This window comes from Procambarus clarkii, chromosome 21, assembly GCF_040958095.1.
Source record: "Procambarus clarkii isolate CNS0578487 chromosome 21, FALCON_Pclarkii_2.0, whole genome shotgun sequence".
NCBI classification, from domain to species: Eukaryota; Metazoa; Arthropoda; class Malacostraca; order Decapoda; family Cambaridae; genus Procambarus; species Procambarus clarkii.
The window spans coordinates 21,375,716-21,398,934 of NC_091170.1; the positions used below are offsets into that span (position 1 = coordinate 21,375,716).

The 23,219-nt window shown below is 42.2% G+C and overlaps 1 protein-coding gene across 3 annotated transcripts in view; it reads right to left on the bottom strand.

Annotated features, from left to right (window-relative positions):
• The window catches only part of LOC123760820 (uncharacterized), a 948,105-nt gene that overhangs the window by 583,631 nt on the left and 341,255 nt on the right, over positions 1-23,219 (bottom strand). For all 3 annotated transcript variants that reach the window (XM_069328212.1, XM_069328211.1, XM_069328210.1), the window contains exon 3: positions 6,742-6,830. In XM_069328212.1, coding sequence (XP_069184313.1) covers positions 6,742-6,829 — 88 coding nt within the window. In that variant the 5' untranslated portion in view covers position 6,830. The remainder of the gene's footprint in view (positions 1-6,741; positions 6,831-23,219) is intronic.

Sequence of the window (23,219 nt, forward strand, 5' to 3'; positions counted from 1 at the left end):
CTGCGCCTGCCTGCCTGCCTGCCTGCCTGTGCCTGCCTGCCTGTGCCTGCCTGCCTGTGCCTGCCTGCCTGCCTGCCTGCCTGTGCCTGCCAGCCTGCCTTTCCCTCCCTAATTCTCACTACTTCCATCCCTTCCTGCCTACCTCCTAGCATCTCTCCCTACCTCCCCCTCCCTCTTAGCATCTCTCCCTACCTCCTAACATCTCTCCCTACCTCCCCCTCCCTCCTAGCATCTCTCTCTCCCCCCTCTCTCACTGATTCTCCCCCCCCCCCTCATTCATACTGCCTCCCACCTAAACTCCATCGTCCATCCACCCACCAGTCAGCCATCACTGATGCAATGCGTGCATTTGGAGCCAACATGGTGCACAGATGTTTCTTGATTGTGCAGATATGTAAAACAAAAGCACAGAATGAACATTCCAGCCTTATGGCAATTCAAAATAATAGGAATAATAGGCCGTGAATCTGTGAAGTCACAGCGGGCAAACTGGACCATCTCCCACCCACCACAACAAACCGGCGTGACGCTTGGCAGACCCCTTCCTACCCGAACTTTATTCGGGTAGCATGACTCCCCAACCCCAATCGGGAAACTGGAAGTTTCGGATAACTAAAGTTCGGAAACCAAGTGGTGCTCTGTATATATATATATATATGTCGTACCTAGTAGCCAGAACGCACTTCTCGGCCTACTATGCAAGGCCCGATTTGCCTAATAATCCAAGTTTTCATGAATTAATTGTTTTTCGACTACCTAACCTACCTAACCTAACCTAACCTAGCTTTTTAGGCTACCTAACCTAACCTAACCTATAAAGATAGGTTAGGTTAGGTTAGGTAGGGTTGGTTAGGTTCGGTCCTATATCTACGTTAATTTTAACTCCAATAAAAAAAATTGACCTCATACATAGTGAAAAGGGTAGCTTTATCATTTCATAAGAAAAAAATTATAGTAAATATATTAATTCAGGAAAACTTGGCTTATTAGGCAAATCGGGCCTTGAATAGTAGGCTGAGAAGTGAGTTCTGGCTACTAGGTACGACATATATATATATATATATATATATATATATATATATATATATATATATATATATATATATATATATATATATATATATATATATATATATATATACATATATATATATATATATATATATATATATATATATATATATATATAATGTGTATTAATTTTAAGTGCTAACCTCTAGAAGAGGTAGGATTATAGCCTAGTGATTGCAGAATTTTACCCTAGGCTACCATCAGTACTTGCTCACAATTTATGAGCCAGTGGTGCCCAATTAACAAGTCACCATGACTAATCCACAGAAAGCAAAGCATGCTTTAGTAGCACGTAAACGTCAACTGACGAGATCTTGACCAATATGATAAGTTGTTATATGAACCTGTAATTAATTATCATCAGTTGAAAATACCACTATTACAGATTCAAACCCAATTGCATATATTGAAAGCAAATAGGAAATCTTACCAAAATCAAGTCCACCACGACGACGACATAGTAGTTGAAGATGTGGAACCATTCCTGTCTGACCTAGCACAATATGAAGAAGAAACTCAAGCCAGGTTGGAGCACTTACACAGGATTATTGAATCTGAGCAAATAGCAAGTACATCAAATAAAGTAGATAATGTTAGGGATGATCTGGATCTTTTTGAGAATAAATGTCAAGCCAGATTAGATCCTTTAATCAACGAGGATAAAGCTTCACCCAATATTATACCACCAGAAATTAAGCAGTTCTCAGACAATTTATCCAGTCTCTGTGGATTCTGAAAACCCAATACCTGAGGCTACTAAGTTAACATGCCTCCAAACTGAAATTAGAGGTGAAGCTGAACCAGAAGTAGAAAATGCAAATGAAGATAGCGACAGCACTAATTTCCCAGTCCAGCTTCCTAGGGATAATGCTGGCAATGAGAAAACTGTCATACATCTTGTACTACAATTGCTGGACTTACCTCAACCTGATCATACCTGGTTGATGGGGTTCTGGGAGTTGTTCTACTCCCCAAGCCCGGCCCGAGGCCAGGCTTGACTTGTGAGTTTGGTCCACTAGGCTGTTGCTTGGAGCGGCCCACAGGCCCACATACCCACCACAGCCCGGTTGGTCAGGCACTCCTTGGAGGAATAAATCTAGTTTCCTCTTGAAGATGTCCATGGTTGTTCCGGCAGACTGCTGACTCATTACAATCCTTCAGCATGGAGTTTGAGTCAATACTAAGAACATTCAGTCTTAAGGTTGATATAACTACTAGTGAATGGATGACCAAAGTAGTCCTTCAACGAAAATTGTCCAGCGACATACGAGATGAATTATACACACATCAACATAGCACCATCCTGACAGTACAGGCCATCACCAAAGGTTTGCATTCCATCATAAACAAACGACGTGCAAATGAGGAAGTTAAAGCCTCTTGCGAGCCTTCAGAAATAGAAAATAATAGTCAATTAAAGGGTAAAACAACTACCCCAAATAAGCATCAACTCTCACATCTAGTTGAGGAAAATCTGGTAATGCAGCAGAATCCTCCAAGCCTACTGTTACTAGTTCACCCAAACCGGTAACTTCTAAACGTGCAGTAGGCTGGGGGACATGTATGTTCTGCAAAAAGAAACATTCAACATACCGTTGTGCTAATTATCCAGACAGAGCAGAGACACTCGTATTAAGCGACTCCAGGAATTAGGGAGATGTTCAAGGTGTCTCAAGTCACATAACATAGACTATTGTGATACCCAATTCAACACCTGCAACAGGTGTAGAAGAGGTAAGCACCATACAGCACTGTGCAAACATACAAAATTAATGTATTCAAGACCCAAGGTGGAAGATAGCATTCCCACCACAGTACAGTTTTGCAAGGTGCGAGAGAAAATCAGTGTCCAAGCGGCTGAGTCCAAAAGTAATGCGACTTTGCCTACTGCACAAATTACCATCCAGAATAAGTGGGCCAAGGTCCATACCCGAGGGTTGTTTGACCAAAGGTCCCAGAGAACATATGTCACTAAAAGGATGGCAGATGAACTACAATTAAGGCCTGTAGCCCAGATGACAATCAACATCTCAGGGTTTGTAACAGATACAGGACCTAAAGTCTACCAGGTGGCATAACCATCAGTACGTTTAGGCAGGTACGTCTGTACCTCTGTTGTTATAGTCAGCTTTAACACTTAAATGGCGCATAGCTATATACCATTTGACACCCACAGGTGCATACCAAAAAAAAAAAAAAATTATTTTTTCTTCCTAACCTGTTAATTTGTGTTCACTGATCACGGGGAAAAATAATAAAAAAATCGTAAGTGGCATATATTACCCGCTATAGGGCGGGGAATTCTGGCAAAAAATAGGCGCTGACTCAGCATGCATCCCAGGCGGTTTGTTGATCGCCAGCTGTCAGGCCAGAGTTGCCACAAAGATATAATTACCTAATTATTTCAATGTCTCTGATTGATTTTTCGTAGCTTTCTTGCTGTAATATTATTCAATACTGTGTAGTGTAATATATTTATATAATAAAATGAGTGAATAATCGCAGTACTCAAAAATATGGTGTGCATATTGTTGATTCAATTATGTTCATCAAACAGATAACTTTGTCGGTTATTACACTATATACACAGGTTATATATAAGTATTTGCATGTTTTGTTCACCATAACTGTACATCTAAGCTTGTATGGTGAGTAAAGGCACAAAGACGTAGGACCTCACACAGTCAGCTGTTGGCTGCCGCCCTCAAGGCCAGACGCACTAATATTTCTCCTACAACAATACTGTTTGTGGTGCTATTACGCTATATACACACATTATATATAAATATCTACCTGTTTTATTCACCATACTTGTACAAGTAAACTGGTATGGTGCCCAAAGACCATCGTGGTCATCAGTAAACAACATGTTAAGTCCTGCAGACGACGCTCCTCCCTCACCAAAATGGCGGCTCCCAACCTACTCCTCTCGCTGTTTATACCCTCTATACACACGTTATTTATACACGTTATATATAAGTATCTACATTTGTGTTCACCATAGCGAACCACTAAGCTGGTATGGTGAGTGAAGTCAATAAAAGGTGGCCATACACAGAAGATAACGCCACTACCCTCCCCTCCCACAGCATTACTCCTCCCTCCATGGCGCACAGCACTAAATATCACCACAATCCTGCTATTATCAGAACCCTGGACAGTTTTATCAGTCAGGGGTCTTCTGTAATAATATCATCGCTACATAATAGAACAAGAATATTATGGCATTTTTAGGCGATGCTGTGGTCACAAGCTGAACAGCAGTGCTGTGAGTTCATGCTGTGTGCATCAGGCTTGGTTGCTCACTCAATACTGAGGCCCCTAACACCCGGGAGTTTGGCCCACGATTTTTTTTTTAAATGGCGTCTGTTTACAAGAGCCCTCATGAAGGTGTGGTGAACCCCGTGTATCCGCGGTCCGTTTAAATCTTGCGTAGTACTCCAAAGCATCACATGATGCGATGCGCAATTTACTGCAAGTCGGTCAAAGCATCATATGATGCGATGCACAATTGAAGGGTAAAATTTGATAAATAGTTTAAGAGTATGGGCAGTGAATAAGAATATAAATAAATGAATGGTCAGGAGATGTGGAATGGTCAGAGATGTGGAAAGTTTGCTGGAGGTGTGAGGCTTGCCTCAGAGGAGCTTGAGCTCACTTGAGCTGCAGAGATCATGAGGGAGAGCATGCTCCGTTTGAAGCCCCTGGTGAAGAAAAACCAGAGTGATATATACCTTCAAGAAGGAAGTGGATAGACGTCTCGCTTGAGAAATAAGTTTGTGGACATCTGAGCTCAAGTTGTAAACTGCAGAAAGATTGTGGAGCAGTTTTGTGGGCAGCCTAGGGCTCCTGGGTGTCGGCCACTCAACGAGTAAGCGCCCTCGCAGGAAAAAATTTCTGTGGTAAGCATTTTAAACAGTTTACAGTGATTATCTGCAGTTGGTCGTGTGCCCAGCGACCATAGGAAGGTTTATTGAGATATTAGGCATATTGTGTTAAGGCAGAAAGCCTAAATAAGAGAGTGAAGATGGGAGAACCAGCTGAGGGGAGGAGCAGCACATCCTCTCCTGCTGATAGCTTGCAGGTGAACGACAGCTGGCAGCCTGGGGCGGGTGGGCCACCCCGGGAAGTGAAGAATGGACCCGCCCAGGCGTGAGGGAGTCCTCACAGCAGGCAGGAGTCAGAGGAGTGTCGAGTGGAGACATTTATTGTGTAGTTTATTTTCATTATATGTTTGCAGAGGAACATTTTTATTGGCATGTCAATGGGTTGCAGGTTTGTCTGGGGAAGGAATTGCTGTAAACTTCGAGCCAGCAGAGGAGTAGTGGATGAGACTCCAAGGTTGTGGAAGATACTGAGCTCTGTGGAGGAGCAGTCATACAGTGAGGAGCAGGATCTCAAGCTGTGAGAAGTGGAGCAGTGAAGTGAAGTTTCACATGTTTCTGTAATACCAGTGGTGGAGCATCATTGTGGTTCGGGGAAACTTCATGGTTCAGCAGCCTGGAAGAGCTGCAGAGGATCCTGGTAGATAAACCTGGAAGAACCTGAAGAAGTCAGGGTTGTGAACTCCCAGATGTGGGAAGTTCTAATTGACTACTTGTAGGGAGTTGGTAGAGTGCCAGTAGCATGTAAGACGCAATGAAAGGTAGGGTGACTGATTATGATTTCTATGCCAAGGAATATTTATACTGAAGTTTATTGAATTACAACTGTAGGCTGGATTACCTGCAGAGATATATGTAAATATATGTTCTAGGGCTGAAAATGCCATATTTGTTTTACAAGGTTTAACCCTCTAGGTGAGGTTGATAGTGCCATAATTGTTTTACAAGGTTTAACACACTTGGTGAGGTTGGTAGCATAAGTGGCAAGCCAGGAGTTGGGCTGCCACTTGGTATAAGTAACTGATAAGAGTCCTGCTGGTATTGGTTTGCAACCAGGTTATAATATCATAAGGTGTCGAAGTTTATATACTTGTATATTGTATGTGAGTGCTTTAATATACATGTTATGTGTTGTTATTAAATGTTTGTTATGAACAGGTGTTTGCCCTTGTCCTAGTGAGGCTTCCCAGAAAGCAGAAAAGAGAGAGGGAGAGAGAAAACACCATGGCTGTGGACAGGGTAGTACAGAATAATAATTCAGGAAAGGGGATTGAGGAGATCATACCAACCAAGGAGAGAGCGAGAAGTCACAGCAGCTTAATTGGGTGTGTGCACATGACAACAAGGCTAGTGTTGGAGCCGCATCCCCTAAACATGTGATGCTGAGCCCCTCTCCAAAAGCAAGAAGCATGCAGGGTGATCTCCTGATTAAAGTGTAAGCACTCTACAGAGGTTCTGATTTGGTGGATTGTCCAGAAGAGACAATCTATTGACCCACAACAACATAATAATATTATTACGACCCACAAAGTGATAGCACCCAGTACTGATGACCCATTACTGGCCACCAAGTACTGATGACCAAGTCCTAGCCACCCAGTAGTGGGCACCCAGTACTGATGATCTAGTAATGGCCACCCAGTACTGATGACAAAGTAGTGGCCAGTTCCTGGTCATCAATAATGGGCACCCAGTACTGATGACCCAATACTGGCTATCCAGTAATAAGATTGCAAGAAAACAACATTTGCACCCAGTCATCAATTATTTACTGAATTGGACTGACCATTGATGGAGGTGACCAGCAGGGAAATGATAAGCACAGGACTCAGGCTCCTGGACCCACAACAGCAGCTCGAGGTTCTCATCATCATCCTGGACACAAAAACAACACAATTAGACATATAACAATAATAATAATAATAATAATAATAAGTAATGGTAATATCTTCTCAGAGACATAATAACATAGGATAAAACTGACACATGGGTATTTGTGAAATTTATGTAAAGAAATTACACCAAATTTCTCGCACTTTCCTGAGTGCTATGTCAAGGTCTAAGTGGTTAGGAAGAGACTTACATCTAAACATTTAATCTGTTTAGACGTTAACCCTTTAACTGCGCAACGCGTCTGCAGGCCCAGGCTTCGGGTGCCCAACGCGCCTCCAGGTGTTTTTATTTTTCACGTTCCATTCAAAACTCCCGCGGCTACATGGGGTTCACATCAGCTTCCTCAGGGCTCTTGTAAACAGACGCCATCTTTAAAAAAATCATGGTCCACATTGCCGGGTGTGAGAGCCTCAGTAGTGAGTGAGCAACTAAGGTTGGCGCTCGCAGCATGGGCGCACAGTTCTGCTGTTCAGGGTGTGACCACAGCATCGCCTAATAATGTCAAAATATATATATAACCTATATTATTTAGCCATGATAGTATTATAGAAGAGCCTGAGTGTGATAATGACTGAGTACAATGTTCAAATATCAGTGATTCAATGCTGTTCACGATGTTCACAGCGCTAACCACAGCACAACAGCATTACAGTGGTACCTTGGAACACGAGTGTCCCTGTATGCGAGTTTTTCGGAATACGAGCAGGATTTCCTCGGAAAATATGTCTCGGAAGGCGAGGGTTACCTTGGGACGCGAGTTTGTTGATACGCGTTCAGAGCGACCTAGAGCGTGGTGGTTCGGCGATCGTCGCCCCTCCGCCCCTCAGTTTACCATTGTCTCGTGCCCAGTGACTATCCCACATCAATTCTTCACCCGGATTTTCAGTGTTTTGTTGGATTTTTGGTCATTTGACTATACAATTTGTTATTATATATCTCACCATGGGTCCCAAGAAAGCCAGTGGTAAGGATCAAAGCCAGAAAGCCCATGTGAGGATGATAATAGAGGAGAAACAAGAGATCATTCGGAAGCATGAGAATGGTACACGTGTTGTTGAACTTTGTAGGCAGTACAACAAAGCCACATCAACAATATGCACTATACTTAAGAAGAAAAATGAGATTATGGGTGCTAAAGTGGCAAAAGGAGTAAGAACAATAACGAAACAAAGACCACAAATACTTGAAGAAGTATTTCAAGTATACTTGAAACACTTCAAGTGGAAAAGTTGTTATTAATTTGGATACATGACAAGGAGTTAAGGGGTGATAGTGTTTCGGAGGCCATCATTTGTGAGAACGCCAGGGTATTGCACGAAGACCTTCTAAAGAATACCCCTGCAACGAGTGATGCAGATACGAAAGTTTAACCCTTAAAGTGCGCATCACGTCATATGACGTGTTGGACATTGTTCCAGTCAACTGCGCATCACGTCATATGATGTGTTGGAGTACTACGCAAGATTTAAACGGCCCGCGGATACACGGGGTTCACCACACCTTCATCAGTGCTCCTGTAAACAGACACCATTTAAAAAAAAAAATCGTGGGCCAAACTCCCGGGTGTTATTGGCCTCAGTATTGAGTGAGCAACCAAGCCTGACGCACGCAGCATGAGCTAACAGCACTGCTGTTCAGCTTGTGACCACAGCATCGCCTAAAAATGCCAAAATATACTTGTTCATGCTATTATGTAGCGATGATGTTATTACAGAAGACCCCTGACTGTGTTAAAACTGACCAGGGTTCTGATAATAGCAGGATTGTGGTGATATTTAGTGCTGTGCGCCATGGAGGGAGGAGTAATGCTGTGGGAGGGAGGGTGGTGGCGATGTCTTCTGACTGTGTGGCCACCTTTTATTGACTGCACTCAGCATACCAGCTTAGTGGTTCGCTATGGTGAACACAAATGTGGATACTTATATATAATGTGTGTATAGAGGGTATAAACAGCAAGAGAAGGTTTGGAGCCGCAATTTTGGTGAGGGCGGTGGCGTCGTCTGCACGACATCACCGTTCAGACGACGGTGTTGTTTACTGGTTACAACGATGGTCTTTGGGCACCATACCAGTTTATTTGTACAAGTATGGTGAATAAAACAGGTAGATATTTATATATAATGTGTGTATATAGCGTAATAACACCACACAGTATTGTTGGAGGAGAAATATTAGTGCGTCTGGCCTTGAGGGCGGCAGCCATCAGCTGACTGTGTGAGGTCCTACGTCTTTGTGCCTTTACTCACCATACAAGCTTAGATGTACAGTTATGGTGAACAAAACATGTAAATACTTATATATAACGTCTGTATATAAGATATATAGCATAATAACACCACACAGTATTGTTGGAGAAGAAATATTAGTGTGTCTGGCCTTGAGGGCGGCAGCCATCAGCTGACTGTGTGAGGTCCCACGTCTTTGTACCTTTACTCACCATACAAGCTTAGATGTACAGTTATGGTGAACAAAACATGTAGATACTTATATATAACATCTGTATATAGTGAATTATAGAAAAAACAGTATTGTGGGAGGAGAATGTGGGTGAGTCAGATGACTGGAGGGAGGGCGGGAGTGGCTGGCTGGTACACGGCGGTCACTCCTCATTACTTTTTGACTCACAATAGCTACTTAGTGGTTCGTTATAGTGAACAAAACATGCAGATACTTATATATAACCTGTGCTTATAGTGTAATAACCGACAAAGTATTTGTTCACTGATTGATGAACATAATTGAATCAACAATATGCACACCATATTTTTGAGTACAGCGATGATTCACTCATTTTATTATATAAATTTATCAAACTACACACTATTGAATAATATTACAGCAAAAAACTATGAAAAATCAATCAGAGACATTGAAATAATTAGGTAATTATCTCTTTGTGGCAACTACGGCCACAAAAAGCAAAGAGCAAGAGCTGGCGAGCAACAGACCGCCTGGGATGCATACTGAGTCAGCGCCTATAATTTGCCAGACTTTCCCTGCCCTATATTGGGCAATATATGCCACTTACGATTTTTTTATTATTTTTCCCGTGATCAGTGAACACAAATTAACAGGTTAGGAAGAAAAAATATATATTTTTTTTCAAAATGACATGCGCCTGTGGGGATGACAGGATATTAAACCCCGAGCATGTTAAGGGTTAAGGCAAGCCTGGTCGACGACCGGGCCGCGGAGACGCTAAGCCCCGGAAGCACCTCAAGGTAAGCAGGGGCTGGTTTGAAAAATTTAGAAGGAGAAGTGGTATCCATTGTGTTACAAGGCATGGGGCCAGCTCAGACAAACCAGCCGCTGGACGATTTATTGAGGAATTTAAAGAGTGTGCGGAGGCTGAGGAATACCTACCGCAACAAGTGTTTAATTGTGATGAAACAGGACTGTTTTGGAAAAGAATGCCTAAGAGGACATACATTACCAAGGAGGAAAAATCCTTGCCTGGACACAAGCCTATGAAAGATAGGTTTACGCTTGTGCTGTGTTCAAATGCGAGTGGCGATTTGAAAATTAAACCCTTGCTAGTGTATCATTCTGAAAATTCAAGGGTTTTCAAACAGTATAAAGTGCAGAAAACCCATTTGTGTGATGTGGAAGGCTAATAAAAAAGCATGTGTGACTACGCTTATTTTTTCGGAGTGGGTGAATGAAGTGCTGTGCCCTGCCATAGAAAAATATCTGCAGGAGAAACATTTGCCACTCAAAGCCGTGCTTCTCCTCGACAATGCTCCTGCTCATCCTCCAGGCTTGGAAGATGATTTGTTGCCCAGATACAATAAATTCCTCACAGTTAAATTCCTTCCTCCTAACACCACTCCTCTAATTCTGCCTATGGACCAGAAAATCATAGCGAATTTTAAGAAACTTTATGAAAGGGCACTTTTCCGGAAATGTTTTGAAGTGACTGAAGCCACAAACCTCACCCTCAAAGAGTTCTGGAAACACCATTTTAACATTTGTAGTGCTTTAAATCTCGTTGACAAAGCCTGGCAAGAAGTGACTCAAAGAACCCTGATCTCTGGCTGGAGAAAATTGTGGCCTGAATGTGTGAGAGAACTAGACTTCGAGGGGTTTGAGCCTGTAAATGATGCACCTATTGTTGAGGAAATTGTTACTCTAGGCCAGCAAATGGGCTTGGAATTGGATGGTGATGATGTGGAGGAGTTGGTGGAAGAACACAACGAAGAACTGACCACCGAAGAACTCCAAGCCCTTCAACAGGAACAGCAAGACAACGCAGCGGATGATTCTACAGTGGAGGAGGATGAGGCAGTAGCGAATGTCCCTTCTGCAGTAATTAAGGTGGTGTGTCAGATGTGGGAAGAGACTCAAACAATTGCTGAAAAGACTCACCCAGAGAAAGCTGTAGTAGGCCGTTGCCTTAATCTTTTCAGTGACAATGTGATGCCTTACTATTTTAGCTCAGGTGAAATCTTATGTTACAGATGCAACACTTCATGCCTACAGTACGTCTCCCCAATACTTCGGAACACTCGCCACACATCTCCATTGTCGGATACAGTGGAACCTCTATTAACACTTTCGCGCTCTCGGCGCTCAAAAAAAATCAATACCACAGATGCTTTCGGCACTTCGCGCGGCGCGCCTACGCGGTAAGACTGAAAAAGTGTACACTCTTTTGACTGTGCTGACAATAATTGAAGGCGCACGTATTTAAATTTGGTATCACTGTGTTCGCAATGAAATTGTCTATAAGAGCATACCTATAAAATGCTGCCCCAAGCATAAGGAGTATCAACACCAAATAAAAAACTATGCAGATCACTCGCCGAGAGCGCCAAACAGCAACAAAATGTTTCCACTCTCTTAATGGTTGCGAAGCCTACAGTTGTCCTACATCGCTAATTTTGGTATCATTGGAATCGCAATAAAATTCTCTACACGGACATATGCATATGAATGTTTAATATAGGTAATTGCCCACCCGCAAGAGTGTGTGAAGTGGAGAGCAGTTAGCCGCGAGCGCACTGGCGAAAACACAGGGGGGAAATCATGCTTGGAAAGTTTATACGTTTCCTGACCCTACTTTTCTATGTACGTATTTCTTTTTTATACCAATGTGTTCGCAATAAAATTTTCTATAAGATGAAATGTATAACATTTGTACAAAGCATGTGTAAGAGAAGCACCAAATATAGAACCACGCCGCTCAGTATGCGTTCGCGGCAGAAACGAACGCATTGTTTTCGTTCGTTTGATGTTTGTCATGTTTATACTTGTTGAAACATTTTATAATTTGTATGACAGTAATTGCAGTAAAATTCCCTACACAGACATATACATAACACATACAAATATTTCCCACATGTTGGATATATCAACGGCTAAAGGGAACCCACTGCCACACGCCCGCCACACTCAGAGCCACACCCGCCACACCCCCAAACATACTTTGTGGTTTTTTTTTTTTACTCATAGAAGTTTATGTGATATAATATCAACTTGTAGTTGAGACTTGTAGTTGAGACGTTGTTCTGAATCTATAATTCTTCTATTTCTTGGATGCACTGGAGGAATATTGTCTTCTACAGGAACCACCAAACTTGTAGTAGAATCTTCTATGAAATCAGAAACATCAAGTGGTTCTATGTCCTCAATGTCCATTTCAGAATTTGTGGTTGATGAGTGGGCTTGAGGTGTTGAGGTGAACAGAGGACGCCTCGCACCAGATGGGCCGGGTGTTGAAACTGCCGCGTCAGCAGGAGGAACTGCGCTGGCATCTATGTCGAGAACATGTGGTATACTTGTTGTTGTTGGTTGTCGTTCTCCCTCCCGGTGAGGGAGAACGGGAATTTCATGGAGAAAAATCTGAGAGTATCCCCATCCATTTCGGTTAAAAAATGGAATTTATAGCAATATTTTTTTGATGGACTAGAAAAGTAGGCTGTTATGCGGAATCGTAAGAAAAAACGGTGACGAGTTATCTCTAATCTAAAGCGCGAAAGTGTTAATGAGTTTAATCCGTTCTGGCACCGAGCTCATTATCTGTTAAACTCGTCTTAAGAAACAAATTTCCCTATTTACAATAAAGGAAATAAATTTAATCCGTTCCACTCCCAAAAACATCCATACATGTATGACATTGTATAATGTAAATATAATACTGCACATGTAATTATAAATGTTTTGTTGTACTGCTTTCATGTTTACTTTACCTTATGAAGAGTCGTTGCTGGCTTGAGGGAGACGATGGGGAGGTGGGAAGGAGAAGAGGGGTTATGGTGTGGAAGGAGAATCCACCTCTGAGTCTGGCGGGCTCTCTCTTCTTGGGAATTTCACCCCACTGGGACCGGGTTGTGGTTCACTATCACTGGCTCTTCTTTTCTCTACTTTTGCAAAGAACGTATCTATTGACAATTGCTTTTGTCTTTGTTTTAGGATGTTCCTAAAACAAGACAGCAAATTGTCATTAAACATGTTCACACACCGGGTTGTTACTGCTTTATCAGGGCAGCTTTTCCAAGAATGCGGTCACCTTTTCAAACATTCCCAACACTTCCCTTATCTCACTGGAAGAGGCAACATCCTCCCTTACCTCCTTCATCCCCTTACTAATGGTGCAAATTGTTGATGACGACCTGCCATACTCCCTTGTGAGATCAGTCACACAGACACCACGCTCATGCTTTGCTATAATTTCCTTCTTCAAATCCACAGTAATTGTGTGTTTCTTCATCTTGACAACACTATCTTTAGCAAGCAGCTTCTTTGGCGACATCGTGCGTTACAAATTGTAGTAACAAAACCACAAAAAAACAAAGAAAAGCACAAATAAATGCAGAGGGATGCTTGTCGTGCACGATACAACAACAACACTGGCGTCGGAGGTGTCCAAGAATTTGCGAGAACCCGCGAGACACTAGGAAGCACCTATGTGGTTTTGCTCCTTAATAGAGGTGAAGCTCGTCAATAGAGACAAATTTGCTGCGCGTGGCTCGCTCGTTACTGGAAATACTTGTAAATAGAGCCACTCGTTAATCGAGGTTCCAATACAGTTATTGTATTGTATTTGTGCTTCACAGTATGGATCACTTGTTGATTTCAGTAATTTTACTCTTAATACTATTATATGTATATATTTATAATATTATATGTATACTGTATATTTGTAGTATTATATATGTTACTTTGTGCAAACTTTATGGCAGGTACTTAGAGTAGGGTAGCGAAGATGGTCAGATAGAGCAGTCAGTCAGGTGCAGTCACAGTGAGAGGTTGTGTTAGCTGGAGCTCCGATTGTTGTAACATTATTATTGCAATAATGGAAGGATTAGTGAAGGATTTGGTGAGTCTGGTTGGAGCTCTGAGACCAGAGATGGATTCCCTGCGGGAGGAGGTACGACGGCTGAGACTTCGGGAGGAAACGAAGGAGGAGACCAGTGTTGACGGGACCTCATCGTGGATAGTCGTGAAGGACAGGGGTCTTAAGAAAACCTTGACAAGGCCACCTACAGACGCCCTAAGGACAGCAAATTCATTTGCCGTGTTGGAGGACGAGTGCCGTGGTGAGCCTGCAGTTCACTCGGAACGGAAAACAGTGAGGAGCGGCGGAGCGCAGGCCCCTCAGGCTGCTCAGAAAGTTAAGGAGGTACCGAAGCGAATTTTGGTTGTGGGAGATTCCCAAGTGAGGTATTTAGACAGAACGTTTTGTGCCAGAGATAGGGGGAACAGATTAAGGGTTTGCTATCCGGGAGCTGGAATTGGTGATATTGTTGGAAACATGAATGATATTATGACGGGAAATGGGAACAAACCCATTATTTGTATTAGTGCAGGGGGTAATGATGTTGGGCGAGTTAGGAGTGAGGAACTAATACAGAGATTCAGGACAGCCATTGAATTAGTTAGGAGCAAGGGAGGAATCCCGATCATATGTGGCATTCTTCCAAGAAAGGGAGTGGGAAATGAATGGATGTCGAGGGCACTTGGTGTCAATTGCCGGCTGGAAAGATATTGCAAATCAAATGCAATATCTTTCATAGACAACTGGGAACACTTCTATGGAAGAAATGAAATGTATGCTCGTGATAGGGTGCATCTATCGAGGGCTCGGGTTGTTGCTGTTGCAAACTCGTTGGAACCAGTGGTTAGAGGTGTTTGTTTGGGTTTAAACTGTTAGTAGATAGTGGTATGGGAATTGATTTGGAGGAAGGAGGTAATAAAAGTATGTGTTCGTGAGAGAAAAGAATTGGCAAAATGATCAGGGAAAGAAAAGGGCCTCAAAATAACAATTCACTTAGGGTATATTACACTAACAGCAGAAGTCTAAGAAATAAAATTAACGAATTAAATGCTCTTGTCTGCACAGAAAAAATAGATATTATTGCACTTACCGAAGCGTGGATGAATGTAGAAAATAGAGAACTATTAGCTGAATATCAAATAAATGGATTTAAACTATTTCACACAGATAGATATATTAGACGAGGAGGGGGAGTAGCCATATATGTTAGGGACAATTTGAAATGTAGTCTCAAAGAGGGAATCAAAACTGAGCCACACACAGAAACTATTTGGATAGAATTAAACAAAAAAGCAAATAATATTATAATAGGAGTCATATATAGGCCACCTAATTTAGACAGAATGGAAGCAAAGCATCTATGGGATGAAATATCTAGAGCATCTAGATCTAACAGTATTTATGTCATGGGTGACTTTAATTTTAGTGGAATAAACTGGGTGAACAAAACAGGGAATAGTGAAGCAGAAGATTTTCTAGAATTAATTGACGATTGCTTTCTTACACAACACATTAAGGAACCAACGCGGGAAAATAATATTTTAGATTTAGTGTTAACTAACAAGGAAACACAAATTAATGACATCGAAATAGGGAGTGAGCTAGGGAACAATGATCACAAAGTAATCAGATTTAGCATAGAATGGAATAGACCTGTAGGAGAAAATTCTGTTAAAGTGCCAGATTTTCGAAAAGCTGATTTTAATAGCCTAAGAAATTTTTTGGGTCAAATAGATTGGAAAGTCTTGGGTATGGGGTGTGGGCTGGTCTTGGAGCGAGACATGAACCCAACGATAGGTGATGTAAAAGGGGATTTTGATGTGGATTTAATATATAACTTATTTAAGAATATTCTAAACAAAGCACAGGAACATAGTATACCATACAAATTGATAGATCGAATACTAATGACCCAAAACAAATAATTTAAAGAACCTTATAGGTAAAAAGAGAGCTTGGTACAAAAGGATTAAGAATGGGGAAGTCAGTTTAGAACAGGAATTCATACAACTGGTTAGAAATGTTAAAAAACAGATTAGGAAAGCAAAAAGAAACTATGAAGTTGGCATAGCAGAGCAAGCAAAGTCAAATCCTAAAGGTTTTTTTCAGATATATCGAACTAAGACTAGGGAAAGGATAGGACCATTAAAATCTGAGACAGGTCAAATAACGGATAATGACAAGGAGATAAGTACCTGTAGTATTTTTAACAAATATTTTATATCTGTATTTACTAAAGAAGAACTTAACAATATGCCTTCAGCCGAACAAGTCTATGTGGGTGGGGATGAGAACAGGTTGACTAGTTTAGCAGTTACCAAGGAGGATATAATTAAACAATTAGAAAAACTAAAACCAAACAAATCCCCAGGGCCGGATGAAGTGTTTGCCAGGGTGCTTAAAGAATGCAAAGAGGAGCTTTCCGAGCCACTGTCTACCATATTTAATAAATCAATAGAGTCAGGCAGAATGCCAGAGGCATGGAAGGTAGCTAATGTGGTACCAATTTTTAAGAAAGGAGATAGATCACTTGCGTCAAACTATCGGCCAATTAGCCTAACATCTATTGTGGGAAAGTTACTTGAATCAATAATTGCAAATACAATTCGTCTCCATCTTGAAAAACATAAATTAATAAATGAGTCGCAACATGGTTTTACAAATGGCCGTTCATGTTTAACAAATTTGCTAACTTTTTATTCCAGCATAGTTGAGGCAGTTGATAGTGGTAAGGATTGTGATGTTGTGTACCTTGACAAAGCAAAGCTTTTGATACAGTGCCACATGAAAGACTAAAAAAATAGAAGCTGATGGTATTGGGGGTGCTATATTAAGTTGGATTAGGGCATATCTATTCCAAAGGAAACAGAGTTAATATAAATGGGGTTAAGTCAGAGTGGGATAATGTTGTTAGTGGAGTACCTCAGGGCTCTGTCCTGGGACCTCTGTTGTTTATAATATATATAAATGATTTAGATTCAGGTTTGAGTAGCAACATTTGCAAATTTGCCGATGATACGAAAATCGGTAGGGAAATTAATCCGGAGGAGGACTCACTATCACTTCAAGTTGATCTAGATAGGGTTTTGAAATGGTCAAAGGATTGGCAAATGCAGTTTAATGCTGATAAATGTAAAGTTCTGAGGCTAGGTAATGATGATAGAGTTACAAGATATGAGCTAGATGGTGTTGAGATTGCGAAGTCGGATTGCGAAAGGGATCTGGGAGTTATGATTAGTAAGAATTTAAAACAAAAGGATCAATGCATGAATGTTCGTAATAAGGCGAATAGGACACAGGGATTTATTAATCGAAGCGTTATTAACAAGACACCTGGTGTGGTTCATAAGCTATATCTTGCTCTGGTTAGGCCCCATTTAGATTATGCAGTTCAGTTTTGGTCGCCGTATTATAGAATGGATATAAATTCACTTGAACGTGTCCAACGTAGGATGACTAAGTTAATTCCCCAAATTAGAAATCTTTCATATGAAGAAAGACTAACAAAGCTTAAGTTGCATTCACTGGAAAGGCGAAGAGTTAGGCAAGGCGAGGAGTGTGTTCTGGGTGTGAGAGGGGAAGGGCCACGCGGTGCGAGCTCCGCGGAAAAAATATATATCTAGGGACATTTCAGTGATACAGGAACTAAACACAGTCAGATAACTTTTAAAGTGTGTCTCAACATATTAACCAATATATCATAGTGATTACCATCCGACCGTTTGTGTTCAAGGAAAAATAAGTGGAATTCGTGTGTAGTCAAGGCCTGCCCTCGTGGTGCCAGGAGGCGTTAGGCGATAGTTGGCAAGTCGTCAATAAATCACATCTCTCGCTATTGAAACATCAAGTAATCAGTGCCCATAGTGCTAAGCTCTCTATGCAAAACCTGTCTCTATTATAACAAAAATTAAGATAACATATTTTAATATCAAGTGAACAAATTATACACAAAATAATTCCATCGTGTGTATGTAAACAAGGGCCATTTGGAGGTAGGCCCACCCCAGTACCCTCTGTGTGTGTATTTTTTCAAATAGTGTAACGTACTCAGGTAACTAGTGCCCAGACACAGAAACTAGACGCCTCCGCTGTAAGATAACTAGCGGGAAAATGCAAGTAATGTAATCTAACAAGTGAACAAAACAAATTAAGAGTGCGACACGTGGTAGCAACACTGGCCGTCCATACAGCCTCCTCCAGGCCTGTCTCAAGTTGGTAAACACCCACGGTCAATACCCACGGTCAACCCCCAACGGTCAACACCCCACCTTGTAAGACCTTGTAAGACCATCACCACTGAACAGAAGTGTCCAAAAATGGCTTTGATAAAAACGTGCATAGAATGCAACATGAAGGTAGATTACCAACAGAGCTTTCAATGCCAACTCTGTTCAGCAGCCATACACAAAAAATGTGCCAACATGACTAACAATTCAAGGAGAACTGGTCCCAGTGATCACTCTGTGTACTGGCTCTGCAAAAAGGATGATGTAACTTTTTTGAAATTGATGGAAATCCTGGATAAAACTCCCGCTGAAAACAGAGAATTACTAATTAATGCCTGCATAGCAATTTCTAATGTCTTCAAACAAACTGTACATGACACCAAGGTACAACCAGATGTGGCACAGAGCTCGGTGGCAGCGGCGCCTGAGCAGGGCACGGAGTCGGGGATGCCTGAGCAGGGCGCGGAGTCGGGGATGCCTGAGCGGGGCGCGGAGTCGGCGACGCCTGAGCGGGGCGCGGAGTCGGCGACGCCTGAGCAGAGCGCGGAGTCGGGGACCCCCGAGCAGAGCGCGGTGTCACAGGCCCCAGAGCAGAGCGCGGTGTCACAGGCCCCGGAGCGGAGCGCGGTGTCACAGGCCCCAGAGCGGAGCGCGGTGTCACAGGCACCGGAGCAGAGCGCGGTGTCACAGACCCCGGAGCAGAGCGCGGTGTCACAGGCCCCGGAGCGGAGCGGGGTGTCACAGGCACCGGAGCAGAGCGCGGTGTCACAGGCACCAGAGCAAGGCACAGTGTCGGGGACGCCGCAGCAGAGTGCGGTCCCTGGCAAAGGGAAACAAACAAAACATGGCCCCAAAATTTGTTGGTATTACAAATGGGCTACCTGTAAGCATGGGGAATCGGGAAGAATAAATGGAACATGTACATACGATCACCCTAGAAAGTGCAGAAACCTCCTCAATACAGGTAAATGTACCAAAAGCTGTGAATTCTTTCACCCAGAAATTTTTTCACCCAGAAATTTGCAAGAACTCTTTGGACAGGAAAGAGTGCTTCAATGCTGAATGTCCAGCTTTTCATATAAGAGGTACGAGGCGAATAAAACAGACAGACTACCACTATGAAAACAGCCACTACTCCATCGACCGGGATAATTTTTTAGCAAGAGGAGGAGGAGAAGAATGGCTAAAAATGACCAGACTCTACCACCAACTCGGTCAAATGCTAGAGAGGACGCAAACACAGTGGCCTCCTTACCAGAGCCTCAGATATTAACACCAAGATATTATGATATTAACACCATGATATTAATGATATTAACATTAGCACTTCCACTAACACGATAACATCATTTATATTGGCCAACATCAAGGGTATAAAAACACGCAAATCCAACAAAGTCCACTTTATAGATGGTCTTCTTCATGAGGCAAATGCAGTGTTTGCAGCCCTAACGGAAACTCACACAAAGGACTACCTTGATGGTGAAATATGGATTATAGAATACAATCTCTTCAGATGTGATAGGAAACACCGGCTTCAGGGTGGGGTCAGCCTCTACATCAAAGACACACTCATCTGTACTGAGCTGCTAAACACCTCAAATGATATGGTGGAAGTGCTGATAGTCAAAATAGAGATCCTAAATGTAGTTGTTGTCCTTGTATATAAGTCACCGGAGGCAAACCCTCAGCAGTTTAAAGACCAACTAATGAAAATAGAGCACTGCTTGGAAAACCTCACAAATCCAGCTCCGAACATCATCCTGCTTGGGGACTTCAACCTACGGCACCTGAAATGGAAGCACCTGGCTAATACAGTAATATCAGAAAGAATACCAGGAAGTAGCCTAAATGAACAGGCACATGCAAATGACCTGCTACGGATGTGCGATAGAGTGCCTTAAACCAGCAAATAGTAGGACTAACTAGGAAGGAGAACACGCTGGACCTCATTTTCACAAATAATGATGAGTTGATCGGGAACATAATGATTACAAATACCTGTTACTCAGATCACAACTTAATTGAAGTTCTGACAACCATGGGGAATGGATCTTCAAAACCAGTCCAGATTCCCGGTGGAGGAGATTTCAGCAAATTCAACTTCAATAATAAACGGATAAACTGGGAGCAAATAAACCAGGACTTAACAGAAATAAACTGGGAAGAACAGCTAGGAAATGCAAACCTGAACCAGTGCCTGGAAAAAATAAGCTCAGTAGCACTAGAAATATGTTCAAACCGCATACCCCTAAGAAAAAAGAGAAAGAGATGCAGATTGAAACGGAAACCTCGTTCCCTATATAGGCGAAGAAAACGAATCGCGGAACAACTTGAGAGTCGCACCCTATCTCAAGAACGGCGAAGAAGGTTAGGTAGAGAAATAGAAACAATTGAACTCAAGCTACAAGAATCATACAAAACCCAGGAGAGGCAAAGAGAGCAAAAGGCCATCAGTGAAATAGAGAGAAATCCAAAATATTTTTTCTCCTATGCAAAATCAAGATAAAAAACCACATCTAGTATCGGGCCCCTGCGAAAGGGAGATGGAACTTTCACCGATGACAACAAAGAAATGAGCGAGTTACTGAGGAAGCAGTACGACTCTGTTTTCAGCGAGCCATTAAATGCAGTAAAGATTGATAACCCAAATGAATTTTTCATGGATATGATACCAACATCAAATCATATATCAGACGTCGCCCTATCCCCACTAGATTTTGAAGAAGCCATAAACAGTATGCCTATGCACTCTGCACCAGGCCTGGATTCTTGGAACTCCATATTCATAAAGAACTGTAAAAAACCACTATCGCAGGCCCTCCGCATTCTGTGGAGACAAAGCCTAGATACTGGCGTTATCCCTGACATACTAAAAACAGCAGAGATAGCACCACTCCATAAAGGAGGAAATAAGGCAGAGGCAAAAAATTACAGACCGATAGCACTAACATCGCACATCATAAAAAATTTTCATCTCCATAACCCCGGACAACATGGTTTGAGAACAGGGCGCTCTTGCCTGTCGCAGTTGCTGGACCACTATGATATGGCATTAGATGCTATGGAAGACAAACAAAACGCTGATGTAATTTACACAGATTTCGCAAAAGCTTTTGATAAATGTGACCATGGTGTTATTGCACATAAAATGCGTTCAAAAGGAATTACCGGGAAAATAGGCAGATGGACCTACAATTTCCTGACTAACAGAACCCAATGTGTAAAAGTCAACAAAATAAAATCCAGCCCATCAACCGTGAAGAGCTCAGTCCCCCAGGGTACTGTGCTTGCTCCAGTACTTTTTCTCATCCTCATATCGGACATAGACCAGAACACAACCTATAGCACTGTATCATCCTTTGCAGATGACACTAGGATTTTCATGAGAGTTGGCAACATAGAGGACACGGCAAACCTCCAATCAGATGTAGATCAGGTCTTTCTATGGGCTACAGAAAATAATATGGTGTTTAACGAGGATAAGTTCCAGCTCATGCGCTACGGAAAAATTGAAAATATAAAAACAGAAACCACGTACAAAACTCAGGCCAATCATAACATAGAACGAAAAGGCAATGTAAAGGATCTGGGTGTACTCATGTCGGAAGACCTTACCTTTAAAGAACACAATAAAGTAGCCGTCACAACTGCAAGAAAAAGACAGGTTGGATAACAAGAACTTTTCACACTAGAGATGCTATACCGATGATGATACTTTTCAAAACGCTTGTGCTCTTTAGAGTGGAGTACTGCTGCACAATGACAGCCCCTTTCAAAGCTGGAGAAATTGCTGACCTGGAGAGCGTGCAGAGATCCTTTACTGCTAGAATCCACTCAGTAAAACATCTAAATTACTGGGACCGACTAAAGAGCCTAAATCTGTACTCCCTTGAGCGCAGGCGGGAGAGATACATAATAATTTACACGTGGAAAATAATTGAGGGGCTGGTCCCAAACCTGCACACAGAAATAACATCACATGAGACCAGAAGACATGGCAGGATGTGCAGAATACCCCCGTTGAAAAGCAGAGGTGCAACAGGTACTCTGAGAGAGAACTCTATCAACATCAGAGGCCCGAGACTGTTCAACACGCTTCCACTACACATAAGGGGCATAACTGGCCGACCCCTCACAGTGTTCAAGAGAGAACTGGATAAGCACCTCCAAAGGATACCTGATCAACCAGGCTGTGACTCATACGTCAGGCTGCGAGCAGCCGCGTCTAACAGCCTGGTTGATCAGTCCAGCAACCAGGAGGCCTGGTCGACGACCGGGCCGCAGGGACACTAAGCCCCGGAAGCACCTCAAGGTAACCTCAAGGTAGGGGTGACATGATAAAGGTTTACAAGTGGATGAATGGACATAACAGGGGGGATATTAATAGGGTATTAAAAATATCAACACAAGACAGAACACGAAACAATGGGTATAAATTGGATAAGTTTAGATTTAGGAAAGACTTGGGTAAATACTGGTTCAGTAACAGGGTTGTTGATTTGTGGAACCAATTGCCGCGTAACGTGGTGGAGGTGGGGTCCCTCGATTGTTTCAAGGGTGGGTTGGACAAGTATATGAGTGGGATTGGGTGGTTATAGATAGGAGCTGTCTCGTATGGGCCAATAGGCCTTCTGCAGTTACCTTTGTTCTTATGTTCTTATGCTCTTATGATACATAGTATAGTAATTCCAATCTTGTAAAGCCACTAGTACGTGCAGCATTTTGGGCGGGTCCTTAATCTAAGAAAATTTTAAGTATGTAAATACTTGCAAAATTTATAAAAATGATAACAGTTACATAGCAAGAAAGAATAAAAGGAAAAGATGTGTGAAAATTGTAGGTATATTAAAGCACATAAGTAGCTCA